Source organism: Rhinopithecus roxellana, chromosome 12, assembly GCF_007565055.1.
Source record: "Rhinopithecus roxellana isolate Shanxi Qingling chromosome 12, ASM756505v1, whole genome shotgun sequence".
In the NCBI taxonomy this organism is placed as follows: Eukaryota; Metazoa; Chordata; class Mammalia; order Primates; family Cercopithecidae; genus Rhinopithecus; species Rhinopithecus roxellana.
In genome coordinates this window covers 94,726,983-94,752,449 of record NC_044560.1, presented here as the reverse complement: position 1 = coordinate 94,752,449, position 25,467 = coordinate 94,726,983, and the positions used below count along the sequence as shown (strand labels likewise).

The window sequence follows — 25,467 nt, the reverse complement described above, 5'->3', positions numbered from 1 at the left end:
TGCATACTCAGAGATCAACAGTGAGGTGGTAATAAAGGAATTACTTCCTCTGGATGTTACTCTGCATTGTCGATTTTGGATTGCACACACACTAAAGTTGGGATTGATTACAATGTTAAGCTTAGTGAGATCTTGACAGGACGATACCCAAGAAACACATTCCAAGACAAGGCAAAGGTCCTAGTATAAAACCAGTTGCAAATGAGCAAGAAATCAGGTGATCAGTGTCAGTTGGCAGCAGTCTGTTCTTTGAGGCAGAGCTGAAGAAACGGAACCTTCTAAGCATTTGGGTTCACCACGGGATCAGGCTGGATCCCTGGTGTCTGAGTTCGCCTCATTTGAGATGGAGTTGAGTGTTGACAGAACAATCAGTAGAAGCTGGGTGTTCCTAATGTTGTACTTTCAGCTTTTCTGTCAAAGGTAGCACAGACGATAGATCAAGATGACGTTTACTCATGAACTATTGGGATATAGATTTATATTTTTCAAAGGAAATTTAAGACATCAATAACTTAGATATGTTCCTATTTTTGACCATGTAATTCTACCCCTAAGAACCTGCCCAATCAAGTGGGTTATTGTAGATGAAAGTAAAATCATTCAAATTATCTCAAGAAACATTAAGAGGCTACACAAAGAAACCCAGGAAAGTCTAAGCATCCCAGCCTTAAGTGCACAGACCTGGGAGCAGCTATGGGTTTGGGCACCCCTGGGACGACATGGGCTTCTCACTGTGCTATCTCTATTCACAGGACTTGGTTCCCCTCCTGGAAAGGAGGCTCTAGCTTTTCTTTACCATAGGACTCTGTCTTATTTCGTTTCTACAGCCCAGTCACGTTCTGGCAACACCACCTGTTGACTCTCAGCATTTCTTTGTTTGAACTCTTGATTGGTCAGATTATTTTTCCAAACGACGCAAGTAAGAGGTCTTTGACCAGTCTATGGATTGGCTGTCCTGGGATCAGATGACCTCCCTGGTCCAATCAGCTGGGGCTAAGGCTAAGAGAGGACAGCTCACCCATAGCTGCTCAATGGTGCCGTTTCCCTTGCAAAAGACAAACGGCGTGAACGGGCAAACACTGTGATGCACATCTCTAGAAAAAGACTTGAAAAAGAGTCAGGGCCGGCCGGGCGCGGTGGCTCAAGCCTGTAATCCCAGCACTTTGGGAGGCCGAGGCGGGCGGATCACGAGGTCAGGAGATCGAGACCATCCTGGCTAACACGGTGAAACCCCGTCTCTACTAAAAAAATACAAAAAACTAGCCGGGCGAGGTGGCGGGCGCCTGTAGTCCCAGCTACTCGGGAGGCTGAGGCAGGAGAATGGCGTAAACCCGGGAGGCGGAGTTTGCAGTGAGCTGAGATCTGGCCACTGCACTCCAGCCCGGGTGACAGAGCGAGACTCCTTCTCAAAAAAAAAAAAAAAAAAAAAAAAAGAGTCAGAGATAGGGACTAAAAAGTGCATGAAAGTGCGCTTGCAGCGCGCGCGCGCACACACAATATCCAACCACAAAGTACAATAAATGACTTGCTGCTTAGGTGTGCAACAATGAGCAGCGAAGGCACAGATTTTGAAGGCTATTGGAAAACACGAGGAAATGCTCACAAAATAATATTCCATGAAAAAGGGCTATAAAACCGCATATCCCGAATGATCAGAATTTCCAAAGAAAAAAACTGCATATTTTAAAATTTGGACGGGAAAGCTAACAGGCTAGTGGTGTGATAACTGGTGGTATAAAAATGCTTCTTTATTTGGTTACACAGCTTTCAAATGTTGCTTAACGAACAGATAGCATTTTTATAAACAGAGGAAAGACTCAGTATTAAAGTGCACGTCCCACCATTGCAACCTGGCCCTCGGGCAGCCAGCTCTCTCTTGCCCCGCGTCCGGCTTTCGGTCCGAGAGCCCGGCCTCCCCACCTTCTCCCCGCGCGAGCCCCGCTCCTTTTCCGGCTGCCCTCGCCCCGCCCCTTCGCCTCTCCCCGCGCTCCCTCTCTCGCTCACGGAAGGCGCTTTTCGCGAAGGCCCGGATTTTTACAGCACTTCGCTTTTCTAACCCCGAAGAGTGCACGTTTGTTCGCAGGGCCAGGAAGGAGAGCCCCGCCCCGCCCGCCGCCTTTGGAGCCCTCGGACTCTGCCCGGCCCGGCCTCCCAGGCATGGCGGCGCTGCGCTTCTCCGCCAATCTGTCCTGGCTATTCCCCGAGCTCCTCGGCCTCCCCGCGCGGCTGCGGGCCGCGGGCAGCTCGGGCTTCGAGGCTGTCGAAGTGGCCTGGCCTTACGCGGAGCCGCCTGAGGTGCTGGCGCGCGCCGCGCGAGAAGCGGGGCTGCGGCTTGTGCTGATCAACACGCCCCCGGGTGCGCCGCGGGCCGGGAGGCTGGTGGGGGGCGGGGCGCGGGCAGGGCAGTGCCCGAGTCGGGGGCTGAGGTCCGTTCTCTTTGCAGGAGACCAAGAGAAAGGGGAAATGGGGCTGGGGGCCGTCCCCGGGAGACAGGCGGCCTTCCGACAGGGTCTGGAGCAGGCCGTGCGATACGCCAAGGCCCTGGGCTGTCCCAGGTACCCCGCCTCCATCCGAAGCCCCACCCCTCTGTGACCCATGACCCTGCCGCAGGTTCAGGGAGTCGAGGACCTGAGGTCTGAGACGCTCAGAAGTCTGAGCCCACTGGCCTATCTCCGCCTCTGCGGTCCTGGTCCTTTGTAAATTGCCTTTTATATTTTATCTGTCCTGTGCCAGTCCGTTTGCCACTCTTTCATGCTCACCCCATGCTGGGATCCCATGCTGGGAGCTCAGTCTGCCTAGGAAGATAGGAGAGTAAATATATGCAGTGATCCATTTGAGGACAGGCCTATTCCAGGAAGCTGTGGGAGCAGGGGTAAGCACCTAACCCTGTCTGGATCAGAGAAAGCTGCTTACAGGTAGTGATGCTTGGACTGTCTTCAAGGAGTGGGCATTGCTTGATGGGCAGAAGGTAAAGTATTCCCAGCAAGGGTGCTGTGGCAAGAGGCAGCCTGGTGTGTTCTGCAGCGTTCCTAAGGCTGGACATGTATGTAGCCTGTTGGGGTGGGGAGGCCTGGAATGTCTGTTCAGAGCTGGATGTGGCTGATAAGATCAGGGGATGATGGGAGGAGGTGGACGGCTCAAATGGGGCTGATCAAATGTCAAATCCTGCAGAGGCCAAACAGGCTCAGAAAGAATTAGCAAGAGGGGATCACTACGGGTCAATGGTGGGGGCAGAAAAAAGATGGGAAGAGTCTAAGTAGTAGATGCAAGGAGAGGAAGTAGAGACAGCAGCACGGAATACCTGAGAAGGGCAAGCAAGGGTCAGGATAATTTTTAAAGGTGAGAATTTAGCAGGTTATAGGTTGAGGAGGAGGACCGAGGGAAGGAAAGGTGGAAAGTACTGGAGGCAGGGGGCGGTGGGTGGACGCTGAGGTGTCTGGGAAAGGGCTTCCCCTAGGCCGTCACTGAAGTGTCTCTGAAAAGTGCTGGGATGCCTGGGCATTGTGGCTCGGGTGCCATGGACTGGAGACCTGGGGAGACAGGCAAGGGCCGGCAGGGAATCCTGGAAGAGGTGCAGAGAGCCAAGGGAGGCAAGGCCTCCAGTCCATCTTCCTCACAGGATCCACCTGATGGCTGGCCGAGTACCCCAGGGAGCTGATCGAAGAGCAGTCAAAGCTGAGATGGAGATGGTTTTTCTGGAGAATCTGAGGCATGCAGCTGGGGTTTTGGCTCAGGTGAGAAAGGTGGAAACACACATGTACTTACATGTCTTTGTGGGTGTGCGGAGGAGGGGGTGCACAGTGGGGACAGCACGTGAGGCTGCCAGCCTAGGTCAGAGGGACAGGTGAGGGCCTTGATCAGTGACTGATGGGGGACAAACTTGGGAAGGAGCTCTATTCACAGCACCCAACATGCTGCTAGGAGGACCTCGTGGGACTGCTGGAGCCCATCAATACCCGCATCACTGACCCCCAGTACTTCCTGGACACGCCCCAGCAGGGTATGACCCCAGCCCTGTCTCCTTCTGTCCCTTTTGATTCCTGTGTTCTCCTCGAGGCTCACGGCCCCCTCTCCCTGGCTTCTCTTACAGCGGCAGCCATCTTACAGAAGGTCGGAAGACCCAACCTCCAATTACAAATGGTAAGTGGAAGAAAGGGGGTACTTCGAAGACGGGAAGGAGGGTGGGGCCTGCGGGGTCTCGGACTGTAGTATCCTCTTCCCCAGGACATATTCCACTGGCAGATCATGGATGGGAACCTGACAGGAAACATTCGGGAGTTCCTACCCATTGTTGGTGAGAGGAGCTTCCTTTGCCCTCCCACCCTTTCAATCTCCACATCTGTTCTTCAGGCCCTGGCAGGAGCCTGGACCCCACATTTGTCCACATCTGTCCACATCTGTCCCCAGGGCATGTGCAGGTGGCACAGGTCCCAGGCCGAGGGGAGCCCAGCAGCCCCGGAGAGCTGAATTTCCCCTATCTGTTTCAACTGCTGGAAGATGAAGGCTACAAAGGCTTTGTGGGCTGCGAGTATCAGCCTCAAGGTGAGGGGTGGCCCTGGGGAAGGGAGCTCTGGAGGGACTGGACAGGGGCTGTTTTCTCCTTGTCGGCTGAGATGCCGAGGCCTCCCTCTCCCTACAGGAGACACAGTAGAGGGCTTGAGTTGGCTACGTTCATACTGGGATAGGCGGGGCCACCCAGAGGTGGCCAGCGAGGGCCTGCACACCACCCACATGCCTCTAGACAGCGAGTGAGATCCCATCTCCTCCTCTGCATTAAAGACGACCTGCTGAACATTGTCTTATGTCTCTGTTATGGGGTGGGGGGGACACATAGTGTCTAACACTTCAGTTTCTGTTGCTTCCCTCCCATTAAGAAGCCAGTGCCAGGGTTGCTGTGGAGATAGGAGAGCTTCTGAGCCCACCTTCTCATTAAAGGATGAGAATCCCAGGGTCTGAGAGCAAAGGGACTTGACAGTGGCCACAGGTGTTTCAAAGGCAAAGCTGGGATTGGAACCCAGGTGTCATCTCAATGGGAATGTCCAGCAGTGATGTCCAAGTGGGAAGTGAAGACCCGAGGGCTCAAGGGACACAGGTGGCTGACCGTGGTCAAAGGCTGGGGGGCAGGATCAGGTAGAGGAGCTCTAGGGGGTTTTTGCCACCCCGTGTGAACTCCTGAGACTCTACCAGGTGGGCAGAAAGGAGTACCCCAGAAGGGCCCAAGGGGTCCTTGGGGTTGACCTGACCCTCTGAAGTCCTGGATGGGTCACTGGCTGCGGGTGTTTGAGGAGGGCAGTTCTCTGCTGCCAGGCTGGGGCAGCAGACCCCCAAGACATAGTTACAAAGCCTTTGGTGTCACTCAGTGTCTGGCTTGCCGTGGGGCCCAGAATGGCTGGTCAGTCCTGCCTCTGGTGGGCAACCTTGTAGACCCATGATCCGAGGAACAGTGACATGCAGTGGTCCAGTCCACTCCCTCAGAGGAGGCGGGTCCAGAGGGTGAAACAGGCTGTGTTGATGACAGACTCCAAGTGGTGGTAGGTGGAGACTAGTTGGGCAGGGGGGCTCTCGCTGTCCTGGGGCTGTACTGGGAAGGGCTCTCGGAAAACCACTGTCAGAGACTGTGGGGAACATGGTGGGGGTGCGCTGGTGAGAGGAGGGCATGGGTGGGGACAGGAGGCAGGGCTCAGAAAGGGTGGGCACCCCAACCCGCAGGCTCCATACATTTGGGGTACAGCCTTCCACAAGGCTGACACAAAGCCCCCGACTTGTTCTCACCGTCTTTCCTAAGTGGGAGTCCAGAAACACCAGCACAAAGCAGTCAGTGAACTTCTGATTCAGCACAACCTGCAGTGAAAAGATGAGAAGGGGACTGAGGTCTCTTCCCCGAGGTGACACAGACCCTTCCACAGGGCATCCTGAGGTGAAGGGAGGATGAGGAGAGGCCTACTTCCATCTCCACGCCTCACCCCATCTGCACCCCGAGGTCACATAGAACCATGTCTCCAAATTGAGCCTCAGTCCTCATCCTCACTGGCTTGCCGGTCAGCCCATCTGAGCTGCGTCAGAATGTGGGGTAACAGTTGATCCTGGAGGCCCCACACAGAGCCTGGTACACTGAAGCCAATCAGTGGAGAGTGCTGTACCCCTGGCACAACCTCCTTGCCTCCTGTCCTGGGACTCCTCTCTGACCACCCCTGGGATTGTCCTGTCCCCTTATGTCTGTCTGCTCCCTAACACTCTGCTTGGTGATCCACCCCGGGATGATTTGCTCTCCCAAGGCTTCAGTTACCACCTGTTCACAGAGCTGCTGCCTACGACTCTCCTGAGCTTGAATCCCTGGTACCCACAAACCTTGCAGACAGTGAAGGGCCTTATGGACCCCAGACTCAGCTTCCCCCAGGTTGGACTTGTCACCCTTCCCCAAAACCCACTCCTGCTCCAGCCTTCCCACCACCCACAGGGGCACCCCCCTCTATTCACAACCGCTGACACTACTGCAGCCTCATCCTAACAAACGTCGGCTTCTCTGGGAGACCCTTCCTGCACCCTGAAATGAATCCTCTGCACAAGCGCTGTGCTGCAGGATACCTCACCTGGCTCCACCTCCTACTTTCTCACTTGGAATCTTCTCTCGTAATGCCTCCTCTCTTGAACCTCAGCTCTGGCCGGGCCCATCTCTGTGGGCTCCTTAATGCCCCATGCTCCACCACCACAGCTCTCTCTACCTGTCCTTTATAGCAGCGCTTTCAAACTTCAGTGTGCACACAAATCAACTGGGGAGACTGGCAACCTGCAGATCCCGAGTCAGCAGTCTCAGATGTGGCCGGAGAGCCTGCGTTTCAGCAAGCTCCCAGGTGCTGCGGCTGCTGGTCTGTGGACCACACTTTGAGTAACAACGCTTTAAAGCCCACGGAGTCCTTTCTGGGGCTCCAGCCTACTGACGAAGTTCTGAGAGCTCCTTGGGTTGTCAGTTCCAGAGCCTGGCCCTCAGGATCTCAAGCCAAGGCTTGTGTTCTTGGTGAGTCTTTGAGGGCAGAGCTGCTCAGAGAATCACGTACTGTAGCTCGACGCCCGGTACTGGAAGGGTTTTACATGTATCTGTGGAGTCCCATTCTGTCTAGGCCTCCAGAGGAGAGCTTGTTTGGTCAGGCTAGGGGCGCATCTGTCTGGTGAGGATTTCTGCTATGTTTCCCTTTCAGAGTAAGCTCAAGGGGACTTACCAGGTACTGAGTTCCCAAGTCTGGGCTTTGGAAATGGCGACAACTCTGGGGGAAGCGGCTTAGGAGAACTTTGATCAGGCTCTGGTACCAGGAGACTGTCATGGATAGGAAGCAGTCCTGGGGGAGGAGCCACAGGCCTGAGTCTTCTGTGCCAGTCACCTCAGATTCCTGTGCTCTCTGCCCTGGCTGCCAGTGGAATTCCTGGCATCTATCCCAGCTCTTTTGGGAGCCCACAGTCCCTTACCAGCTGGGGGTCGATGTCCCCAATGGATTTGGTATGGACTGCTTCTAGGAGCTCCTCTAGCTCTGCCAGAGCCAGGCGCCCCCCTAGCCGCAGTCGATCAGGCCCTGGTGGCTCCAGCAAGAAGAGGCGCTTCCAAAGGGTGTCCCGACGGCAGTGCCCTCCAGCCAGCCGTACCAGCTGAGCCAGTCGTGCCCGTGCCATGCCCACCTCTGCAGCCAGTGGTGGGAACAGAGGAGCCGGTCCTGGCGCTAGAACGAGCCCTGAGGCCTCCCCAGGGCTGCCAGCTGAACTCCCAGGAGCCTCTGGCTCAGGGGGCAGTCTGGGTGGCTTCCGGAAGCGGCGCATGTCAGCAGTGAGCCTGGGGAAGAGCTCTCGCTGGCTGGTGAGCACCACGAAGAACTGTAGCCTGGGGTGGGGAGCAGGGCAGGAGAGTGGTGGTCATAGCAAGAGACACACAGGGCAGGGCGGGGCAGGCTGGGAAATGGGCGTGTTCAAGGTAGGGGATCTGCTGACCGCAGAACGTGCCGCTCAGCCTCTCCTTGCTCCTCAAAGGGTGCAGCACAGTGACAGACAAGCAGAGACACATCAAAGTCATCCTGGTGGCGAAGTCCCTCAGAATCCAGGTAGGAGCCAGAGCTGTGAAGGACAGGTTGGGGAGATGTCAACTCTGGTGTTCTAATGAAACAAACCTCACCCTGCCCAAGAAAACACGGGTCTCCCTACTGCAAGTATGTCCCAGCCCCAGCTCCTGCAGCGTGCATGCTGGATGCCCCTCCCAGCCTTACCTGTGCCATGCCGACACCAGGGCATACTCATTGTGTTCTGGGCCCCCTGGCCGGGCCATTCGCAATGGCTTCATGTGATAAGAGCTGGCATGGTCAGCCACGTAGTTGTACAGCTGGTGGGCAGCGATGAGTGGTGTGGGGAGCTCCAATGTCCCTGAGGGGTAAGTAACAGGAGACAGCAGACACTAAGCCTAGGACAGACACACTGATCTGGTGGGGCACAGGGATGGGAGTCTTTAAAGCTCTGACTGGCAGGTAGAGAGGGTCTGCTTTCCTTAGGAGCTCCTGCATTCCTGTGGAACACTGAGATGGGACAAAAGTTACTCAGAGGGCAGGGAACATGTGACATGGGGTCCAAACTCTGGTAAGAAAGACACAGGACAGAAACATGGGGACATGATATATGTGACATGAGGTAATTAACAACATGGGACCACCTGTCCAGGGAGGTGGTTCCACCAGCCCTGACCTGGAGGCACCTGTGGCCTGTTCTTTTTTGGGTTCACTGGCTTGCCCTTGGGCACTGACCTTGGTAAATGTGATTGCGGCCGAAGTGGGGTCCGTCGGGGTGGTGGGCCAGGAAGTGTCGCAGGAAGGTGGTGAGGTGGTAGCCGTGCCGCAGCACCAGGTGGGCGCCTAGCACGTGCTGGTGCACAAGGCGCAGATGGAAGTCATAGCTGAACGAGTGCACGTGCATCAGGTCCCGCACCTTGTCACACTCCTCTGTGAACAGCATAGACAGCTGGGGAGGCAGCAGCAGGAGACAGGGTTAGGGTGTGGCTGCACTGGCTGCCCAATACATGTTTCCCTCCTTCCGCGGGATGAAGTGCAATCTTTCCTCTGCGGCTGTGGCCCAGTGGAATGCCCTCTGCCAGAATGGTTTCTGTGGGAAGGCCTCCTCATTCTAGCCTCCCTTTTTCATACTGTATTGTAACTACTTCCATGAAACTAGGGCCATTTTGAGAAACTGGGCCATTTTGCTGTATCCCAGATTCCACTAGGGTCTGCCACAGACCCTAGATGACTACAGGCCAGACCAGGCACTGTGCTGCCTCAGGGCTACAGCTGAACACACTTTGGATGACCGACGGGATCAGCCTGGTAGTGAGTGCAGCTCACCAGAATGAGCACTGACCTAGCCAGGCCACAGCACTGGATCAGTCACTAGGCCAGCCTGCCCACTGCATTACTCTACTGCCTGGCAAATGGGACATGGAGCTATGCTGCCCACAGGACACTGGGGTGCACTGACTGTGCCTACACCTCATCCACATACCTGTGAGTTGACAGCCTGCCCCATTGGGATTCGGGAACATTCCAGGGCAAACTGTTTGACACAGAAGTAACAGCCCTGGAGGGAAGGTGAAGATGAGATCAGGAAGGCAAGAGACAGGTGGGTCTGGCTCTCTCCACTCAGTGCTCCTCCTGCTTACCTGGAATGTCAGTTCCATGAGGATGATGCCCCCAGGCAGTGCCCGCTGCAGGTGGTAGGTGGTTACTGGAGAGCTAGTACTCTGAAGAAAGGAAAAACGGGGCAAGGATTGGGGGCTCACTAGCCTCGAATCAGTAGGGTGGAAGTCCCTTGGACCCTGACTTTAATGGTGTCAGTCTGGGATCAGTGACCTCGGTACATCACTCAGGGTCAATGACCTCAGGCCGTGGGAAAGTAATTCAGCATCAGTAACTTTACCATTATATGACACGTTACCTTGGGGCTCCCATCAGTCTTGGTTTTAGGGCAGGAGAAGGAGCCTCGACCCTCTGTTCCAAGGATAGCCATGGCCCGTGGCCGGCTGGTGCTGCAGAAAAGGAGGAGGGATAAGAGGATGAGGCAGGCAAGTGGCATGCAGTCACAGTGATCAGACCCAGAATCCGTTTTACATGGAATCATTTTGCAGGGTAGGAAACAGGCCCACAAAGGTGCCACTGTGAGTGGCAAGGCTGGGCCTGGAGTCCAGGTCTAGACTGCAGGGCCGGGCTTTCTCCACAGCAGCTGCTGCTTCAAGGGAGGCAAAAACAGTGCTCAGTAGGGAGGTGGAGTCTAAGCCTCTCTGCTACTGAGAGGGTGCGTGCTAGGCAGGAGAGAGAAGGGGGAGGGTGATGCATGTCTACGATTTGATTAGGAAAATTCAAGGAGATGCTTGATGCCTGGTTAGGTACCTTCCTCTGAGAGGGAAAAGCTGCTGTCTTTTGATTGGGGGATGGCAGTTCCAGGCTTTAAGAGGCATATTGCTCATCACAGTTTAGTGCAAAGGATAGGGGAGAAGGGAAGCATGGGAAGGACTGCGAAGAAGGGACAGAACAGAAGGGGTCAGGGGGACCCACTCACGCCAAGGGGCTATAGAATGCCAGAATTCTTGCTGGGGGTCAAAACCTCTGGCGGAAAAAGTGTCCCATTTAAACCTCAAGGAAACTGGGACAAGACTTAGTGATTGTTAAAGATTGGTGGGAAGGGAAGGCCTGGCTTTAAATTTTGCTGCAGAAACAGTTTTTTTTTTTAACTCAGTGTCTTGTTTTAAAAAGGAATTCAGATTTCGGGGGAAGAGCGTAACTGATGGCAAGTGTGCAAATTAAAGTCCTTTAGAGAAGCTCCTAGAGCTGGGAACTGTCAAGGCAGCACGCTGTGCAGCTCCTCCCCAGGGTTGGAGGGGCCAGCCTGGCCTCTGAGATGGGAACACAGGAGAGGCAGGCGCGCCTTCTCTTCCTAATGCCTGGAAGAGAGGGAAACCTGGGTAGTGGAGAGCTGGGCACAGAAACATGGGAGAGTTAGAACTGGCTTTCTGGACTACTGGCTTGAAAAGGTTCTAACTGAAAACAGAGGAAGGAGAACATGCCTTGATAAACTCACAAATCTGGAAACACAAAAGTAGCTGTGTGTAAGATGAACAGCTCATTTTTCGCATACAGCTACTGGGAAAGGGCAGGGAACACAGAATCTGGAGAGGAACATACAGCACGGGCCACAACCATGGGAATCTGAGATTTAATGGTGGATGAAAAGGTGGCTGCAGAGTTGTCCCTGCGCTCAGGGGAAATGGAGGTGGTGACAGAGGGGCTGCCTACTTCCCAAGACTCAGACCTGTCAGTACTGGCCAGTGGGTGAACATGACCAAGAACAGACCGAGAACAGTGATGCAAGTAGGCCTAGCATAGAGGTCCTTGGTGAGAAAAGGACTTCCCTGGGCCAAGAACCACATCAAATCTCAGGAGAGGTCAGTGGGATGATCAGGACAGGAATCATTAAGGCCTAGATCCAGAGACTTAGGAGTATGTACAAGATTCACATGTGCAGGCTGGACGTAATGGCTCACACCTACAATCCTAGCACTTTGGGAGGCTGAGGTGGGCAGACTGCCTGAGTTGAGGAGTTCAAGACCAGCTTAGGCAACATGGTGACACCCCATCTCTACTAAAATACAAAAAATTAGCCAGGCAGGGTGGTGTGCACCTGTAATCCCAGCTACTTGGCAGACTGAGGCACAAGAATTGCTCAAACCCAGGAGGTGGAGGTTGCAGTGAGCCGAGATCGCGCCACTGTACTCCAGCCTAGGCGACGGAGCGAGATTCCGTCTCCAAAAAAAATTCACATGGGGGGATGTATGCAAGCGTGTAAGTGTACAAGATAATGTGTGGGCATAAGCTTTGTGAGAATGGACACAGTTCTGTGTACAAGTGTCATCATGAGTTCCACAAAGCATACAAGGTCTGCAGGACACGTCCGAGGGCTGTGTGAAAGTATCCAAAACCCTCACACGTGTGCGAACCTGGTGGGATGAACATGCACGGGCCCAGCCCGAGTTGTCAACATAGGACCTTGTAAAAGGAAGAAGGGCCTGTGGGGCCTCACTTGCAGTGCAGGAGGAGAAGACAGAAGGGAAAGCAGGGACAGGCTCACCTGCGGGCAGGTGAGGGGGGCCGCAGTGGTACCAGCACAAAACCTATGCTCTGCAGATACTGCACATATTGCTGCAGGAAAGCCAAGCTCAGCTCCTTCAGCCAAGGCTCCTCACGGGCTCCCGGGGGCGACACATCCAAGGATTCACAGCTTGTGGGGGCCTCTCGGCTTCCAGACCCTGACTCAGGGCGATGGCGCCGCTGTGAGAGTAAAGATCAAGGAAGATTCTCCTCACCGTCAACCATCCTGCTGGGGATGGAAGAGGGGGGTCACTGTGGGGTAAGCAAAGGTCTCCTAGAAGTCTGGGAGTCAGCCTCACCTGCCCCTCAGGGAGTCCAGAGGTCTCTGGGGGCCCATGCAGCCAGGCAGCTGGGTCGAAGAGCATGGCTGTTGCACAGTAATGTACCAGGCGGGATGACTGCTTCAGGGTCTCCAGCTCTCCAGCCTGGGGAAACAGGGCAGTGAGCATGGAGCAGTGACGGGGCAGGATCACAGATCCTCGAGGAAGATGCAAGCTGGGGTCACTCACACTGATGGGCATGGTGGCTGGAGTAGAACGCTGCTGCCAGGTTACAAACAGGTTTTCCATCTTCATCTGGCGCTCCAGCTCTGAGGGTTGAAGGCATTAATAGTAGCCCCAGGCATTGTCACCCGCTTCCTCCCAGACTCTACAGATTTCCTGTCCCCGCTACCTGTCCCAGTACCCTCACCTCTGCGCTCTGCCATCTTGATCTCTAGGAACTGTTGTCCATGGTAGGTGACAGGATCAGGAGGTCTGGGCACAGGACCAAGTATGGAGCTGGGGCGGGCAGCCGTGATATCCCTTAGGGCCTCGTCAAAGGGGAATGTGTCCAGGGGAAGGGGACCCCCACCACGAGAGGACCCACTCAGCCGGCCCTGCTCACGGCTCAGCGGGGGACTTGCACTCCGGATGAGGGTCTCCACTTCCATGGTTGGCAGCAGGAATGGGTTTGGCTCCTGAGAGACGGAGCATTGCAATGGGTTCACAGCCTTTGCCCTCGGACCCTCTCTCTCATCCCATGGCTTCCTCTCTCAGACTCTCCCTCCCCACTACCTCTGCCCTCAGTCTGTCCCATCTTTCCAGCTTCTGAGCTGGTTTTTCCTTTAACTGACCTCCCAGTAGCCAGAACTATAGGAAGAGCCAGAGCAGCAGGTACCTTTTCGTCTCGCACGGGGAAGTCCAACTGGCCATAATGATGGAAGAGTCCAAGCTTCTGGCTGAGTAAGCAGAAGATGAGATGGGCTCGTGCATTCTGCCACTGCACCAGGCGAACCAGTGCTCGGCCCAATGCTGCCCCCAGGTCTGGAGCCCAGTTGTAGGTCAGCAGCTGTAGCTGGAGGTCGGGGGTCAGGGTCAGTGAGAATATGGAACCCCTCTTCCCACCCAGTCCCTAGCCCCATATCTACCTTCTTGTCCACGACCTCCAGTAGCAAGAGCCTCTGCCGGGGAGCATTTCGTCCTGAGCTCCCATCACCTCCTGGCTCGAAGCGCTGCATGGCTTTGGCAGCTACAGGGTGGGGGAGGGGCACAACAGGGGCCTGGGAACAGATCCCCCTTGATCCCACCCTCCCCTCTGCAAGGTTGGAGACCCCACCAGTTACTCTTAGCCTACCCCCACAGGCCATGCCCTCACCCTGCTGTGTTGGTCTCCTCCACTGCAAGAAGTTCCTTCCCAGAAGCAGCAGACGCCGCTCAGCTGCAGGGCGGGGAGACGGGCCCAGTTGCCCAGGGGAACAAGGGCTGAAGATCTCTGGCTCCGAACCCCTATTGAAAGGGAGGGCAGACAGAAAGGCCATCCATGACACCACTCCCTGGCCTAGTCTTCACCTCCCTGGGCCTTGTTTCCACCTCTCCTAGCTCAGTTTCCTCAGGTTTGGCTTCCTATAGGCCCAGCTTTTAGCAAGTTTAGGGGAGTTCCCTTCAATTCTATAGGATCTACACTCACAAACGCTGCTCAAAGATGCGGACACTGGTGTCTCCAGCCATTGAGGTGACTAGTGCGGTGAACTCAGACAGGATGGATGGAAGGAGGAACCGGGACACCATGTGGGTGGAGCTTCTGGACACTGAGGCACAACCTGGGAGGCAGAGGAGTCACTATGGAGCTGCAGGATGGAGACCAGGCTGGGGTTGAGGGATGGGAGGGGAGGCTGGGGTCTCACCAATCTGAACCATAAATTCCATCCAGCGCCGAGCAGCACGGGCAAACACAGGATGAAGGGTCCCCACCTCACCCTCTTCTAGCTGTGTGGTCCGGCGTCTGAAAGACAGTGGGAGTAAGAGCCTCATGTCCATACATGACACTTGTATGTTTATACAGACCACGGCCCATCTGTGACTTCACACCCATACTCTCTCAGGGCACAATACCACCACACACACACCTTTGTCTCTGGGCTCCAGAATCTGAGCCCGGTGCCCGCTCAGCTCCACCGGGAGTCCGAACACTCTCGGTTTTGTGACGCCTCCGGCCCCGAGTGTCTTCTGGCCGATCCAGGACAATGTCATCAGTTGTTTTGGGGGAACCCAAATCCCCACATTCTGTTTTACTCTGGGGGCAATGCAGTGAATGAGGAAGGGCTACTGGGAAGAGGAAAGGTGTGGGATGGAGGCACTATGGAACAGCAGTCAGCTAGGAGGATTCAGAGGTCTGGGTTCAGACCCTAGCTTCCCCAAGGGCAGGCTAAGGAGCCCTGGGCAGGTTACTTAACTTTCCTGAGCCTCACCTTCCTCACTGTAAAAGCTCTACTTATCTTGCAAGCTGTCGTGAGGATCCGACAAGAAAAATGGAAGTGAAGGTACATAGTAAGTTAAGGCTCCTTCTACATCAGTGAGAACTGCCACATTCTGCAAACTCTAGTCCAAAAGACAGAGCAGTTTTTGTTTTGTTTTTTTTAAGAGAGTGTTTCTATGTTGCCCAGGCTGGAGTGCAGTGGCCATTAACAGGCATGATCACAACGTACTACAGCCTTGAACTCTTGGCCTGAAGTAAAATCCTCCTACTTCATCCTCCTGAGGAGCTGGGACTAAAGGTACATGCCATGGTCTCTGGCAGGTCAGAGCAGTTTTATATGGAAGGAGACTGTGGCAAGGCCTATAGGGGACTGGGAGGCAGGAGGGAGTGTAAGAGGAGCTAGGAGGCAGGCAGAAAGGTAGATGCCCACTTCACCACTTCCTCCCATTACCAGCATATCCCAGAAGCTACGCCGGCCAGCTTTGCTGGGTGGAGTCACAGGCTCCCCAGGGACAGGGGCAGGGGGAAAGGTGCTAGCTCGGCCTGCAGAGCTCTTAGTTTCCAACGATCCGTTCCTGAGACTTCCTGCGGACACCAGATATTACAGACACCCATCACTGATCATCAATCCCCATTCCAGAAAACTGAATCTCAAGACTGATATGACAGTGACCTGCCTCCTCCTCTACCTGTCAGTGAATGACAGTATATACAACTGATAGTGTGCAGCCGCATGTGTTAATATGAAGTGAGCTTCTGATGCAACAGCCCTGTCTAAGTGGGTGAGCAGCTGCAGCCATTCACTGCTGCCAGTGTAGCACCTGGATGATGCACAGACAAGCTCATGGACAACTGTAAGTAAGTGATTCTGATGTAGTAGTTTTCTGTAATGCTTCCCCTAAACCCCATCTTTGTACCCTCACCTGCCACACTGTCTTGCCTGGATCTGTGACATTCTCTGGACCCCAAGGACCTCTTGACTTGCGTACCTGGGGGTGTGTCCTCTGTACATAGTGAAGCTGGTAGCAGCTGAAGTTCGATGATGGCATCGGCCAGGGCCTGGCGAGCTGCTCCTCGGAACTTCTCCTCCAGCTGCACAATACTGATGTTCCCCTTTTCCCACACATCCAGTCGAAGCCGTGGGGCCCCATTCTGAGCTGGAAGGAGAACAGGGGACCCTAGATCCCCCTCTACTCACCACCCTTACCTCCCACAGCAATAACTGAACACCTCATCCTCTGACCAAGCTGTCCCACCTGAAGAACCGTCCACAACAACCGGGCAGCGGATGACCTGGGTCAGTTGCTCAAATTCCTCCTCTCGCAGTGGGTCTGGGGGTCCCGGAGAGGAGGGGGGCCACAACGCCACTGACAAGGGGGCCCCTGCTTCATCCACAAAGGCTAGAGTGATGCAGGCAACCCCTGGGTAGAAATGCATAGGAAGGTTCAGCTGTGGGACTTGCAGACCACCCCTCCCAAGACCCTCCACTCAGCTGCAAGCCTGGGAAAGGTCCTCTCAGCAACAGGATGACAAAAGGCTTTCCCTCACCTGGTGGTGCCACAGGCCCGTGCCCTGCACCATACCTTTGCCCCCAGTGCCCTGTCCACCAGGCTTGTTATACAAGTAGATGTCCAAGTCAGGGAGGCCACCCTGTGGTGGGAGTGGATGCTGGGGAAAGAACAGCCACAGAGCACTAAGACCAAGCAAATGGACAAAACCCTCAGGGATGGGTGCCCACAGTGGGGAACATGGTGCAGGTAGACATGGGAGCACGAGAAGACACAGGTGGGTAATAATGGTCCCCAGGGGGCACGGGTATACCCGGGTCCATGGACAAAGGTACATATAGTGGTATCTGTAGGAAAGAGTCAGTAAGGATGTGCGTGGGGCAGGCGGCAGGGGTGCACATGAGTGTGGAGAGAGATGAGAGCAATCTCACTTGGAAGTGGTTCCGGCTGTTGCTGTCTGTGTACTTGGGAGAGTGCAGGAAGATGAGCAAGTTCTGCCGTAGGTACCACGCCAGGGCTGGAAGCCAGGGCCTGCAGGACGTGGGTAGGGCCAGATGCAGCACCTCTGAGGGGAGACTTCCAGGGGGCTGGATGAACTACAGAGTGGGAAGAAGAGGGCAGAGCTGAATGCAGAAGTTCCAGCCTAGACTGTCCCAGCACCTGTGGCTGAGTCTGGGAAGGATGCTGGTGCCTGGAGGGGAGCTGACCTCCACATCAGCTGGCGTTAGCTTGCAGTTCCGAACAAGCATGACTGTGATGACGTCCAGTGTGGCCTCATCCAGGCGCCGACACAGAACTCGCACGAGCTCATCCGTGATCTCAGGACCTTGACACAGCCATGGTGGGAAGGTGGGGACACTGGTAGAGGAACCAGCTACCCCCATAGCAACCCTAAGATGCCAAACTCAAACAATTCCCTGTATACTAGAGGCAGTGTTACGAATGCTGGCTCTGGAGGTAGTCAGCACTAGGTTCCAATTCTGCCAAGCTGCTCACTATGTGACTGTGGATACTTTTTGAGTTTTACTCTCAAAACCTCAGTGCCTTCATCCATAAAATAAAAATTATAATAGCATCATCCTCATTAGTTTGTTGCAAGAATTACACTAGAAGTTATGTAACAGTCTCAGCCCAAGACCAGCATGTTAACTGAGCTATAAATATTAGCTGGAAAATCCAGTTGCCTACTGAACACCTCGGGCAAAATATATCACAAATAACCATCCTCTTAACCCCGAACCCGGTCTGGTATCAAGCCGGTGGCACCACCAGTTCTCCAGTCACCCCAGCTCCTCTTCCCCAAGCTGCGCCTCAATCAACTGCAGTCCTATCCCTGAACATGGCGGAAGCCAGTCCCTTCCCATGCAGCTCCTGCTTGCGGAAAGCCCTGAGCACAGCAGGAACTAGAGGAGGGGCCCAAGGCGGAGTAATACAAGGTTCTAAGAGAAGTTCCAGAGGGTCTGGAGCCTCCAGCTAATATTTATGGCTCACTTAGTATGTGCCAGGTCTTGGGCTGCAACTGTTACATAACTTCAGTGTAATGCTTGCAAGGTTCTAAGAGAAGTCCCAGAGGGTTCTGGAGCCTCATGTGGCCACTCCCCTACCCCCTCCTCAGACCTTACCTGCCTGCCCAACACCATGGACCAGCAGCTGGATATGTCTGTCCACTTGGCCCACAGGACGAGCAGCATCTGAACTGCGGCTGGAGGCCATGTCTAAGGGAGAACGAGGACCCTACAGAGAAAACTGTGGTCAGGGTCCTGGCTCCAGAGAGCAAAGTGCAAGGGGGCACACAGGGGCATCAGGCAGTGGGAGTGATACATGCCGAGGCTTCCTCAGAGTAGATGGGCTCTTGGCTTCGGGACAGAGCGAGGGAAGGGGGCAACGCATCCCCTTTCCATGGTCGGTCACTGCAGGATGTCTCCAGGAGCCTGGGAGAGAGCAGCATGTCTTTGGACATGCCTCCTCCCATGCCATCCTTAACTCATGCCCTACCCACCTTCCAAGGGCCACGTACCGAAGATAGTACACAGCCTTCGTTGCTCGTTCCTGATAAACAAACATGTTTTTCCGGTTCACCACAGAGAAGGCATTGAGCACAGAGCGCAGGGCCTGGATGGCTGGGGAAGTAACATGGGCTCAGGAAACTGCCTTTTCCAGATCCTTCCAATGCTCACCTGCCCTGTCATGCCAATCACATACCCCGAGAGACCCCCATGCTGGGTCCCATTTTGAGGCGTGAATGGACTCGGATCACAGTTCCCCACACAACATCACAGGAGAAATGGCCAGGGACAAACTGCATTGTGGCTGCCAGGTACCCTCGAGGCGCACAGCTCTCATCAGCAGCATAATCTGGGGGAAGGGGAGCAGGGATTACAAATGGGACACGCCACCCTCTGCCCTCCACAGACTTCTCACCTGGGAACTGGTATACTTGCCCTCTCCTCCAGACCTGTCCCTGATTACTGCAGATAAATGATGATCATTTTGGGTAACACAACAGGGCCAGGCAGACACGTGCCCTTAGGAACACAGGTCATAGCACAAAGGTTTCTAGAAGTATCTAAAGGAGACTTAGAGAAGGAGCTAAGGAGAGGTAACAAGGCAGACAAAGCATGAGGAAATTCTCAAGATCATGCCAAGAGATTCTGACCCTGTCATAATATGTGTCAGTAGCACTGTAGCACTATGTCCTCCGGGGAGTTCCAACAGTAACCTCATTAAAACCAAAAGGGTATGGCTGCTTATGCACACCAGCTGCAGAGGAGGGATAAACTGTGTCCTGGGGTTTGGAGGACAGAAGCGCCAACAAACCCAAAGGGTAGTGTGGCAGTACACAGGAGCCCATGGCCACAGTACAATGCCTCCTTTGACCCTTTTCAGGTTTCCAGGGAGCTTGCGGTGGATCAAAGTGGCAGTTTTGCTCTCAGAGAAGCTGCTGTCAAGTGTGAACAGCACACAGGCTACCCAGGAGGCTGCAGTTTCTGTGTAGAGGCAGAGGCTCTGGAACGGAATGCTGGTTGCTAAGGGTTTCAGGGGAAAATTCTGGAGAGACTAAAATGAGGAAGGGCTGTGTCTGGGGTTCTGACTGGTCTTACATCTCAGGCTGCTGGAAGTCATTTTGAAGTAAAAGTGTTCGCCTGTCCTAGCGCATCTTCAATTTGCAGAAGATGCCTTCGAAACCATGAGAGTCCACTAATTATGGGGACTCTGCTTTGATAAGGAGGAGATCCCAGCATATGCTGAGAGATGCACTCTCCTGCAGATGTCAGAAACATTTGTCTACAGACTTGCTGAGAATGTTAAAAATAATGAGTAGTCTGATTTTACTTTTAAACCAGAGAAGAACTGCAAAGGAATGTTATGGTTCAGCTTTTCCTCTATCCGTTTGTGTGAGAGGTTATCAGGAGTAAGAGAAGGGAGAAGTGTTGAGACTTCAGTTACTATCTTGAATGGATTATCGTGTTCCCTTACCATGACCGGAAATCCCAAAGCAGTCCTGTGGCTGCCTGTCTGGAGGAACAGCCAATTAGAAGGCCAATTCTACTGGCCTTCAGGCTCCTCCCCTCTGGATTTCTCTTACATGGGAACTGGCCTGCTTGTCCTCACTCCCCCAAACTCTTCATTCCTGTCTATTTCCCTGCCAGGGAAAGACGGTCATTCTGGGTAACGAGACAGGGCCAGGCAGAGGCAGGCTCTTAGGAAGACGGATCATGGCCTGATGCCCCTTCAATGATCTCTCCTCTTCTGTATTCTTCAACCTCTCCCTCTCCACTGGCTCTTCCCCTATAGAATATAAACACGCTCAAGTCTCTACTTTATTTTAAAGCTCCTTCCTTGCCCCCATCTTCCTTTAGTTACTGCCGTATCTATTTTCTGTCTTCACTGCCAAGCTACTTGCAAGAGTAGTTATTCTCTGCCCCACCTATCACCCTCTTTCACTTTTAATTTCATCTGCTTTCTATTCCCATCTCTCTACTGAAAGTACTTCCATGAAAATCACTGACGTTCATCAGCCAATGACGTTCAGCAGCCAAGTCCAGTGATCCTTTCCTGTCCCATCCTTCTTGCTCTCTCTCTAGTACGTGGCACTGATGACCAAGTAATGAGGACTCTGCCCTCAGCTTTCATCAGAGTATTCAGTAAAAGAAAGGGCAGCAGCACTGCCTTGTGATGGAGGCTCGTGGGTGGGATCTCACCATCACTGGGCAGTGGTGCCCGCTGACGGGAGTGGAAGGGAGTCTCGCTGCGCCACAGATCTTCTTCACTCTCGGCCACCAGAAGAGAGTTACACACGTGGCTGTCATGAAGGTCTTGAAGAAGCAGTCGCTGGGAGAAGGAGCACGAGGTCAGGGAACGGAAGTATCTCCTCCTAAGTGGGTGGTGGTGGTCAGGGGTGATCAAATGCCAGAGAGAATGACCACTATCACTGGGGATTGGAGGTCAACAAGAGTATCAGTCATCACTGAGAGGTCAGAGCTCAGGCCTCTGAGAGTGATTCTCAGTCAGGGACACTTGCCCCTTTAGCGCCAGAATCTGTTCACCATCCTTCGGGTCTCAGCTTAAAAATCACTTCCTCTAAGAAGCTTCCCCTGATACTTCAGATGGTCAGATTCCTGTTACATGCTTTCATAGCAGCTTCTACTGTTCCTTCTAGGATTCTTCACAATTGTAATTGAAATAAGTTGTGTAATTCAGTTGTCAACTGTCCCCCATTCTATACAAACTCCACAGAGTTACAGCGTCCCTCTGTCTGGGTCACTGGTATATCACTAATGCTAGCACAGTGCAATGAGAGGGAGTATCTCATAGTTACTGGGATGGTTTGAGAGAGTAACCCACTGTTACTGGGGGTGGGTTGTGGAGCACTCCCAAGGTTGTAGGGAGCTGGGGGAGAAACAGCATCCTACTAACTGGGGGAGTCAAAGACTTTCCATAATTATTGATTCTGAAATGGACCAATAGCCTCTGAAAATCAAGTTCTTAGAAATTTGGTTCTCATCTCTTCTGTCTCAGGGCCTGGAGTCCTGCCCCTTACCTGGTTGACCTCCCTGCAGATTTCCCCAACTCGCCTCACCAGGAGCTGCTGCAGGTGGCGACACTCAGTGCCTGTCCCCCCATCCTCCCGAATCAGGCTCCTGGGAAGGAAGGATAATCTGACCAGAACTGCAGTGAGGAGTTATATGTAATGGCATGATACGTATATATGACATAACTGCAGTTATATGTATCACGAAGGGGAGGGAAAGTCATGGAGGTGGGGCCAAGGGAAACCATGAAAAGGGAGCAGGCTTGGACAGAGGTAAACTTGGTGGGAAATGGAAGAGACGGAATTCTCAAGAGCAGTTCTGGATGCCGAGGCTCCACACTTGCTTCACCAGCTCCCATACGGGCACCACACTGAGGCTCCTTTATGCTATGCACCTCTTCTTTCTTCTCAAGTCTTCGTCAGAATGGTGGTTTTCCTTTCTTCTCAACCCCACCTTACCCTGCACATCCAACCCACCTCTGAGATGACAGCAGTAGTAAACCGATGCCTATGCAGGAATCCTGGCTTTGTCACTTACTATGGCTATGTGTAGCCCTCCCTACACATGGTGAGCTATTTAACTGACCTGTGCTTCAGTTTCTTCACCCAAATAAGGATATTAATACGCCATAGGGTTGTTATGTAGATAAATGAGTGGATTCATGTAAGCACCAGAACAGTGCCTACCACACAGTATGCACCTGATAAATATTAGCTATTATGCCTTATTATTATTATTTTTTTGAGACAGTGTCTTGCTCTGTTGCCCTGGCTGGAGTGGAGTGGCACAATCTCATTCACTGCAACCTCCACCTCCCAGGTTCAAGATTCTTCTGCCTCAGCCTCCCAATTAGCTGGGACTACAGGCGCCTGCCACCACGCCCAACTAATTTTTGTATTTTTAATGGAGACAGGGTTTCACCATGTTGGCCAGGCTGGTCTCGAACTCCTGACCTCAAGTGATCCGCCTGCCTCGGCCTCCCAAAGTGCTGGGATTACAGGCATGAGCTACCACGCCCAGTCTTATTAGGCCTTATTTTTATACATGAACTTCTGAAGCTGTTGTGAACCTTATATGTTGTTAATGCTCAGCTAGAAGCCAAAATCCCCATCAGCTTTTTGACTCCTATAAGACAGTTGAATGTGATGTGCTTAGCTGTAAGATGTGGAAAGTGATCAGGAGCCACCAACCTAAGAATACAAGTTGGATCTCTACCCAAGCTCTCAGTCCCAAGTCTTACTTCTAACACTGGAGAGAGGTACTGTGGGAGCAGAGAGAAGAGGTTAATGGGAGTGTGAGGGTGCAGGCCCTGGCTTCTACTTACCGTGCATGTGCATACACTTCTACACGGTCCTGCAGGACCCGGACAATGAGCCAGAAGTCAGGCAGGCAGGGCCCAGGGAGGCCTGAGAGTGAAGGCTGTGGAGGTGCTGGCCCAGGTGGAGTCCGCAATGTGAAGGGGGCCTTCTCACCAAGGGTGTCATTGGGACCCTCACTGTCTGAGCCACTGCTGCCACCATCATAACCTGTGTCAGATGCACTGAAGGTCAATCCCATCCGAAGCTGGGCCTGACTCACCTGATCCTCCAGGTGCATCCAGCTTGATGCACTTCAGATTAGTCCCTTCTGCTGCCTCCTGCCCAGACCTTTCCCAGTGCAGCCCTAAGCCCACCTCCCATCAGCTTAGAGTCCTTCACCCCTCCCCCCAGCTTACCTAAGTGGTCTGAGTCCACACTGCCCTGACTGGACATGAGACTTAGTCCCCGGCTGGGCCCAGGCTGACTCCCTGGATAGAGAAGGAATATGCCTGGAGCCTCTCTCAATCCTGTCTAGGGCCTCCCTCCAAAAATGGAAGCATGGTCAGGGATCTGGTCCTGGCCCCCAGACTTTGCGGCCCAAGTACTCTCTTACCTCCCTGTGGCACGCTGGGCAGGCTGATGAGGGGGACACCCTCACAATCCTCTGGGGACCCAGGTGCTTGGGGGCTGGCTGTCAGGGTCTGAGAAATAGGAAGTCAGGACTGAGGTATAGGCCCCACACACCCACCACCCCGCTCCATTCCCAGGTGAGACTCACCTCCCTTTCGATGCCTTCAGCCCTGTCTTCGTGACTGTGCCAAGCCCAGGCTGCTGAAGAAGGCTCCCCATGGGACCCACCTGGCTGTTGGCCAGCTGCCACAAAGAAGAAGCCACTGTCAGGGTCTTCAAGAAGAACATGGCCAGGGAGATGGAGGCGACGAAACTCCTAGAGAGCAGGAGCCAAGATCACAGTTTAGGCAGGGCAGCCCTCCCTACACATGGTGAGCTACACTTCCTCATGAGACGCTCCTAACTACCTGGTAAAGCAGATGCTGGCATCCCCACTGCTGAGGTAAGAAAAGGTTCAGTGACTTGCCTAAGGTTCAACAGGAGCAGTGACCAGGTTGGGAGCTGGGTTTCTTTCCACTGAGTTGGGCTGCCAAGCACAGGGGTGAGGGCAGACGATGTGGTCAGTAGGGAGACAGGAAGGGTAACTCTATGAGCTCGAACTAACAGAGGGCCTTCCAGTACTGTGCCTGGGACCCAGGGAAGGATGGGCCCCAAGGTGACCCTGCAGTGTTCTGAGGGCAACTTACCTCCTTGAATTGTGTGAGGGAACGCTCTGGCCCAAATACAAAACTCAGTGGCAGAGTTTGGCGAAGGCAGGTGGAGCGTCCAGGCGAGCTATGGATATGGGCAGCTGCGCGGTGCAGGGCAGGGCTCTGGGGGATGCCCCCTCTTCGGAGTGCCCCCACCATCTCATCTTCCAACAACCAGCGGATCTACGGTTAGACAGCAAGTGACAAGGGCACCTCCCTTGCTTCCTTGGGCATCCCCTCAACCCAGACTAGAAGATACTTTGCCTCACAGACTGAGAGATGTCTCACTTCTATCCCAGAACAAAGGGGGTACCTTATCTTACTCACCTGATGGAAAGGGAATCAGTTACAGTGTTGGGGGTGAGGGGCTCACCTCATTCATGGTGGTCTCAATAGCCAGTCTGTGGGGCGTGGCCAAATTGGATAGTCCTGGGTGCCTAATTGGAAGAAAGGTTAAGATACTAGTTTCCAGAAAATGAAATTGAAAAGGAGTAATGGACTCTGAGAGGGAGATAAGGAAGTACCTCTCTTCCTCTGGGGGTGGCAGTGGGGGCCCTAGGCCATCATCTGACCTTAAAGATGATGGCTGCCCTGGGGATCGTGGGAATGAAGCACTGCTTTCAGATGTTGACCTGAACAGGGTGGGAACAAAAGTCAAAGGTCAGGAGCTACTATCCTACCAGGGCCTCCTCCTCACTCCTTTCGTGGACTCCTCAAGGTCTCCTTAGTCCTCAAGTGCTCTAGATTCCCTCAGTGGTCCCCCTACCCCCCTTCCAAAACCTCCCACCAAATTTGCTGCCACACCGGTGGTGCTGAGGGTCTGAGGCCGTGGGGAGCTCCACTTCCAGGGGCAAGGTCAGCACGAAGACATCCAGAGTCACACTGAGGTCCCTCAAGGGAACTCGGCCTCCAATTGGGGGGCCCTCCAGACTGGAAAGCACCTGGCCTGGGAGAGGAGGGAAGTTAGCAGTTGCTGAGGGCTGCTCTAAGACAAGCACAGATTCCAAATTCTAAGTGTTAAAAAACATAACCCCTAGGCTCCCCTCCACTCCCACACAGGCAGGCTGTTTCAGGACCTTTGGCTTTCCCCTGGGCTGCCTCAAACTCACCCAGGCAGGTAGGCAGGCTGCACACAGGTACTGAGCTGTGCTGCCCACGTAGCCGCACGGAGCATGTGAGGTGCAGGAAGAGTGGGGGCAGGTCGTGCAGGAGGCTCTCAGGCCCAGTGGGTGAGTCGTCCCCCAAGATACTGAAGGAGTCTTCATCAGGATTCACAGTGTCTACATCTGACAGCGAAGCAGAGTCTAGCCCAGCAGGCCCCAGGTCTGATTCACGGCTCTCCCGGTATTCTACCTCTAGCTCTGGGTCACTCTCAGTGACCACACAGCAGGCAGATGTGTCTCCTAGTAGTG

General features: G+C 54.0%; 2 protein-coding genes across 13 annotated transcripts in view; one reads left to right on the top strand and one right to left on the bottom strand.

Moving 5' to 3' along the window:
* The first annotated feature begins 1,954 nt into the window (after positions 1-1,954).
* HYI (hydroxypyruvate isomerase (putative)) lies at positions 1,955-5,345 on the top strand. 2 transcript variants are annotated; one of them, XM_010371881.2, is made up of 8 exons: positions 1,963-2,356; positions 2,444-2,555; positions 3,620-3,734; positions 3,922-4,000; positions 4,091-4,140; positions 4,225-4,294; positions 4,408-4,542; positions 4,640-5,345. In XM_010371881.2, exons 1-8 carry the CDS (start codon positions 2,158-2,160, stop codon positions 4,750-4,752), a joined length of 873 nt encoding a protein of 290 aa, XP_010370183.1. In that variant the 5' UTR covers positions 1,963-2,157; the 3' UTR covers positions 4,753-5,345. The 2 variants fall into 2 exon arrangements, with proteins under 2 accessions (XP_010370182.1, XP_010370183.1); XM_010371880.2 differs by having other exon boundaries at positions 1,955-2,356; positions 4,408-5,345.
* The window catches only part of SZT2 (SZT2 subunit of KICSTOR complex), a 65,938-nt gene continuing 45,259 nt past the window's right edge, over positions 4,789-25,467 (bottom strand). For 6 of the 11 annotated variants that reach the window (XM_030913191.1, XM_030913193.1, XM_030913194.1 and 3 more), the window contains exons 32-72: positions 25,165-25,458; positions 24,860-25,001; positions 24,580-24,687; positions 24,429-24,492; positions 24,053-24,238; positions 23,515-23,682; positions 23,350-23,437; positions 23,153-23,224; positions 22,763-22,964; positions 21,447-21,546; positions 20,608-20,737; positions 18,608-18,760; positions 18,423-18,525; positions 18,231-18,336; positions 18,028-18,139; positions 17,113-17,231; positions 16,837-17,001; positions 16,481-16,565; positions 16,154-16,318; positions 15,887-16,054; positions 15,349-15,482; positions 14,548-14,714; positions 14,326-14,423; positions 14,109-14,241; positions 13,797-13,927; positions 13,570-13,670; positions 13,320-13,496; positions 12,852-13,119; positions 12,671-12,750; positions 12,461-12,586; positions 12,142-12,341; positions 9,955-10,045; positions 9,680-9,760; positions 9,523-9,597; positions 8,775-8,988; positions 8,247-8,400; positions 7,975-8,097; positions 7,462-7,867; positions 7,218-7,334; positions 5,773-5,841; positions 4,791-5,615 (exon numbers count right to left, since the gene is read on the bottom strand). In XM_030913191.1, the coding sequence (XP_030769051.1) occupies positions 5,472-5,615; positions 5,773-5,841; positions 7,218-7,334; positions 7,462-7,867; positions 7,975-8,097; positions 8,247-8,400; positions 8,775-8,988; positions 9,523-9,597; positions 9,680-9,760; positions 9,955-10,045; positions 12,142-12,341; positions 12,461-12,586; positions 12,671-12,750; positions 12,852-13,119; positions 13,320-13,496; positions 13,570-13,670; positions 13,797-13,927; positions 14,109-14,241; positions 14,326-14,423; positions 14,548-14,714; positions 15,349-15,482; positions 15,887-16,054; positions 16,154-16,318; positions 16,481-16,565; positions 16,837-17,001; positions 17,113-17,231; positions 18,028-18,139; positions 18,231-18,336; positions 18,423-18,525; positions 18,608-18,760; positions 20,608-20,737; positions 21,447-21,546; positions 22,763-22,964; positions 23,153-23,224; positions 23,350-23,437; positions 23,515-23,682; positions 24,053-24,238; positions 24,429-24,492; positions 24,580-24,687; positions 24,860-25,001; positions 25,165-25,458 (5,819 nt within the window). In that variant the 3' untranslated portion in view covers positions 4,791-5,471. Of the gene's footprint in view, positions 5,616-5,772; positions 5,842-7,217; positions 7,335-7,461; positions 7,868-7,974; positions 8,098-8,246; positions 8,401-8,774; positions 8,989-9,522; positions 9,598-9,679; positions 9,761-9,954; positions 10,046-12,141; positions 12,342-12,460; positions 12,587-12,670; positions 12,751-12,851; positions 13,120-13,319; positions 13,497-13,569; positions 13,671-13,796; positions 13,928-14,108; positions 14,242-14,325; positions 14,424-14,547; positions 14,715-15,348; positions 15,483-15,886; positions 16,055-16,153; positions 16,319-16,480; positions 16,566-16,836; positions 17,002-17,112; positions 17,232-18,027; positions 18,140-18,230; positions 18,337-18,422; positions 18,526-18,607; positions 18,761-20,607; positions 20,738-21,446; positions 21,547-22,762; positions 22,965-23,152; positions 23,225-23,349; positions 23,438-23,514; positions 23,683-24,052; positions 24,239-24,428; positions 24,493-24,579; positions 24,688-24,859; positions 25,002-25,164; positions 25,459-25,467 lie in introns of all 11 variants that reach the window. The other 5 variants (XM_030913192.1, XM_030913195.1, XM_010371882.2 and 2 more) reach the window with 4 other exon arrangements.

What these genes read in the sequence shown, in the direction of transcription:
- HYI (XM_010371880.2), top strand. Translation starts at nt 2,158, where the DNA reads ATGGCGGCGCTGCGCTTCTCCGCCAATCTGTCCTGGCTATTCCCCGAG. An exon ending in CAGCTGGGGTTTTGGCTCAG is followed by an intron (nt 3,735 to 3,921) that starts GTGAGAAAGGTG and finishes ACATGCTGCTAG; the next exon opens with GAGGACCTCGTGGGACTGCT. An exon ending in GGAGTTCCTACCCATTGTTG is followed by an intron (nt 4,295 to 4,407) that starts GTGAGAGGAGCT and finishes ATCTGTCCCCAG; the next exon opens with GGCATGTGCAGGTGGCACAG.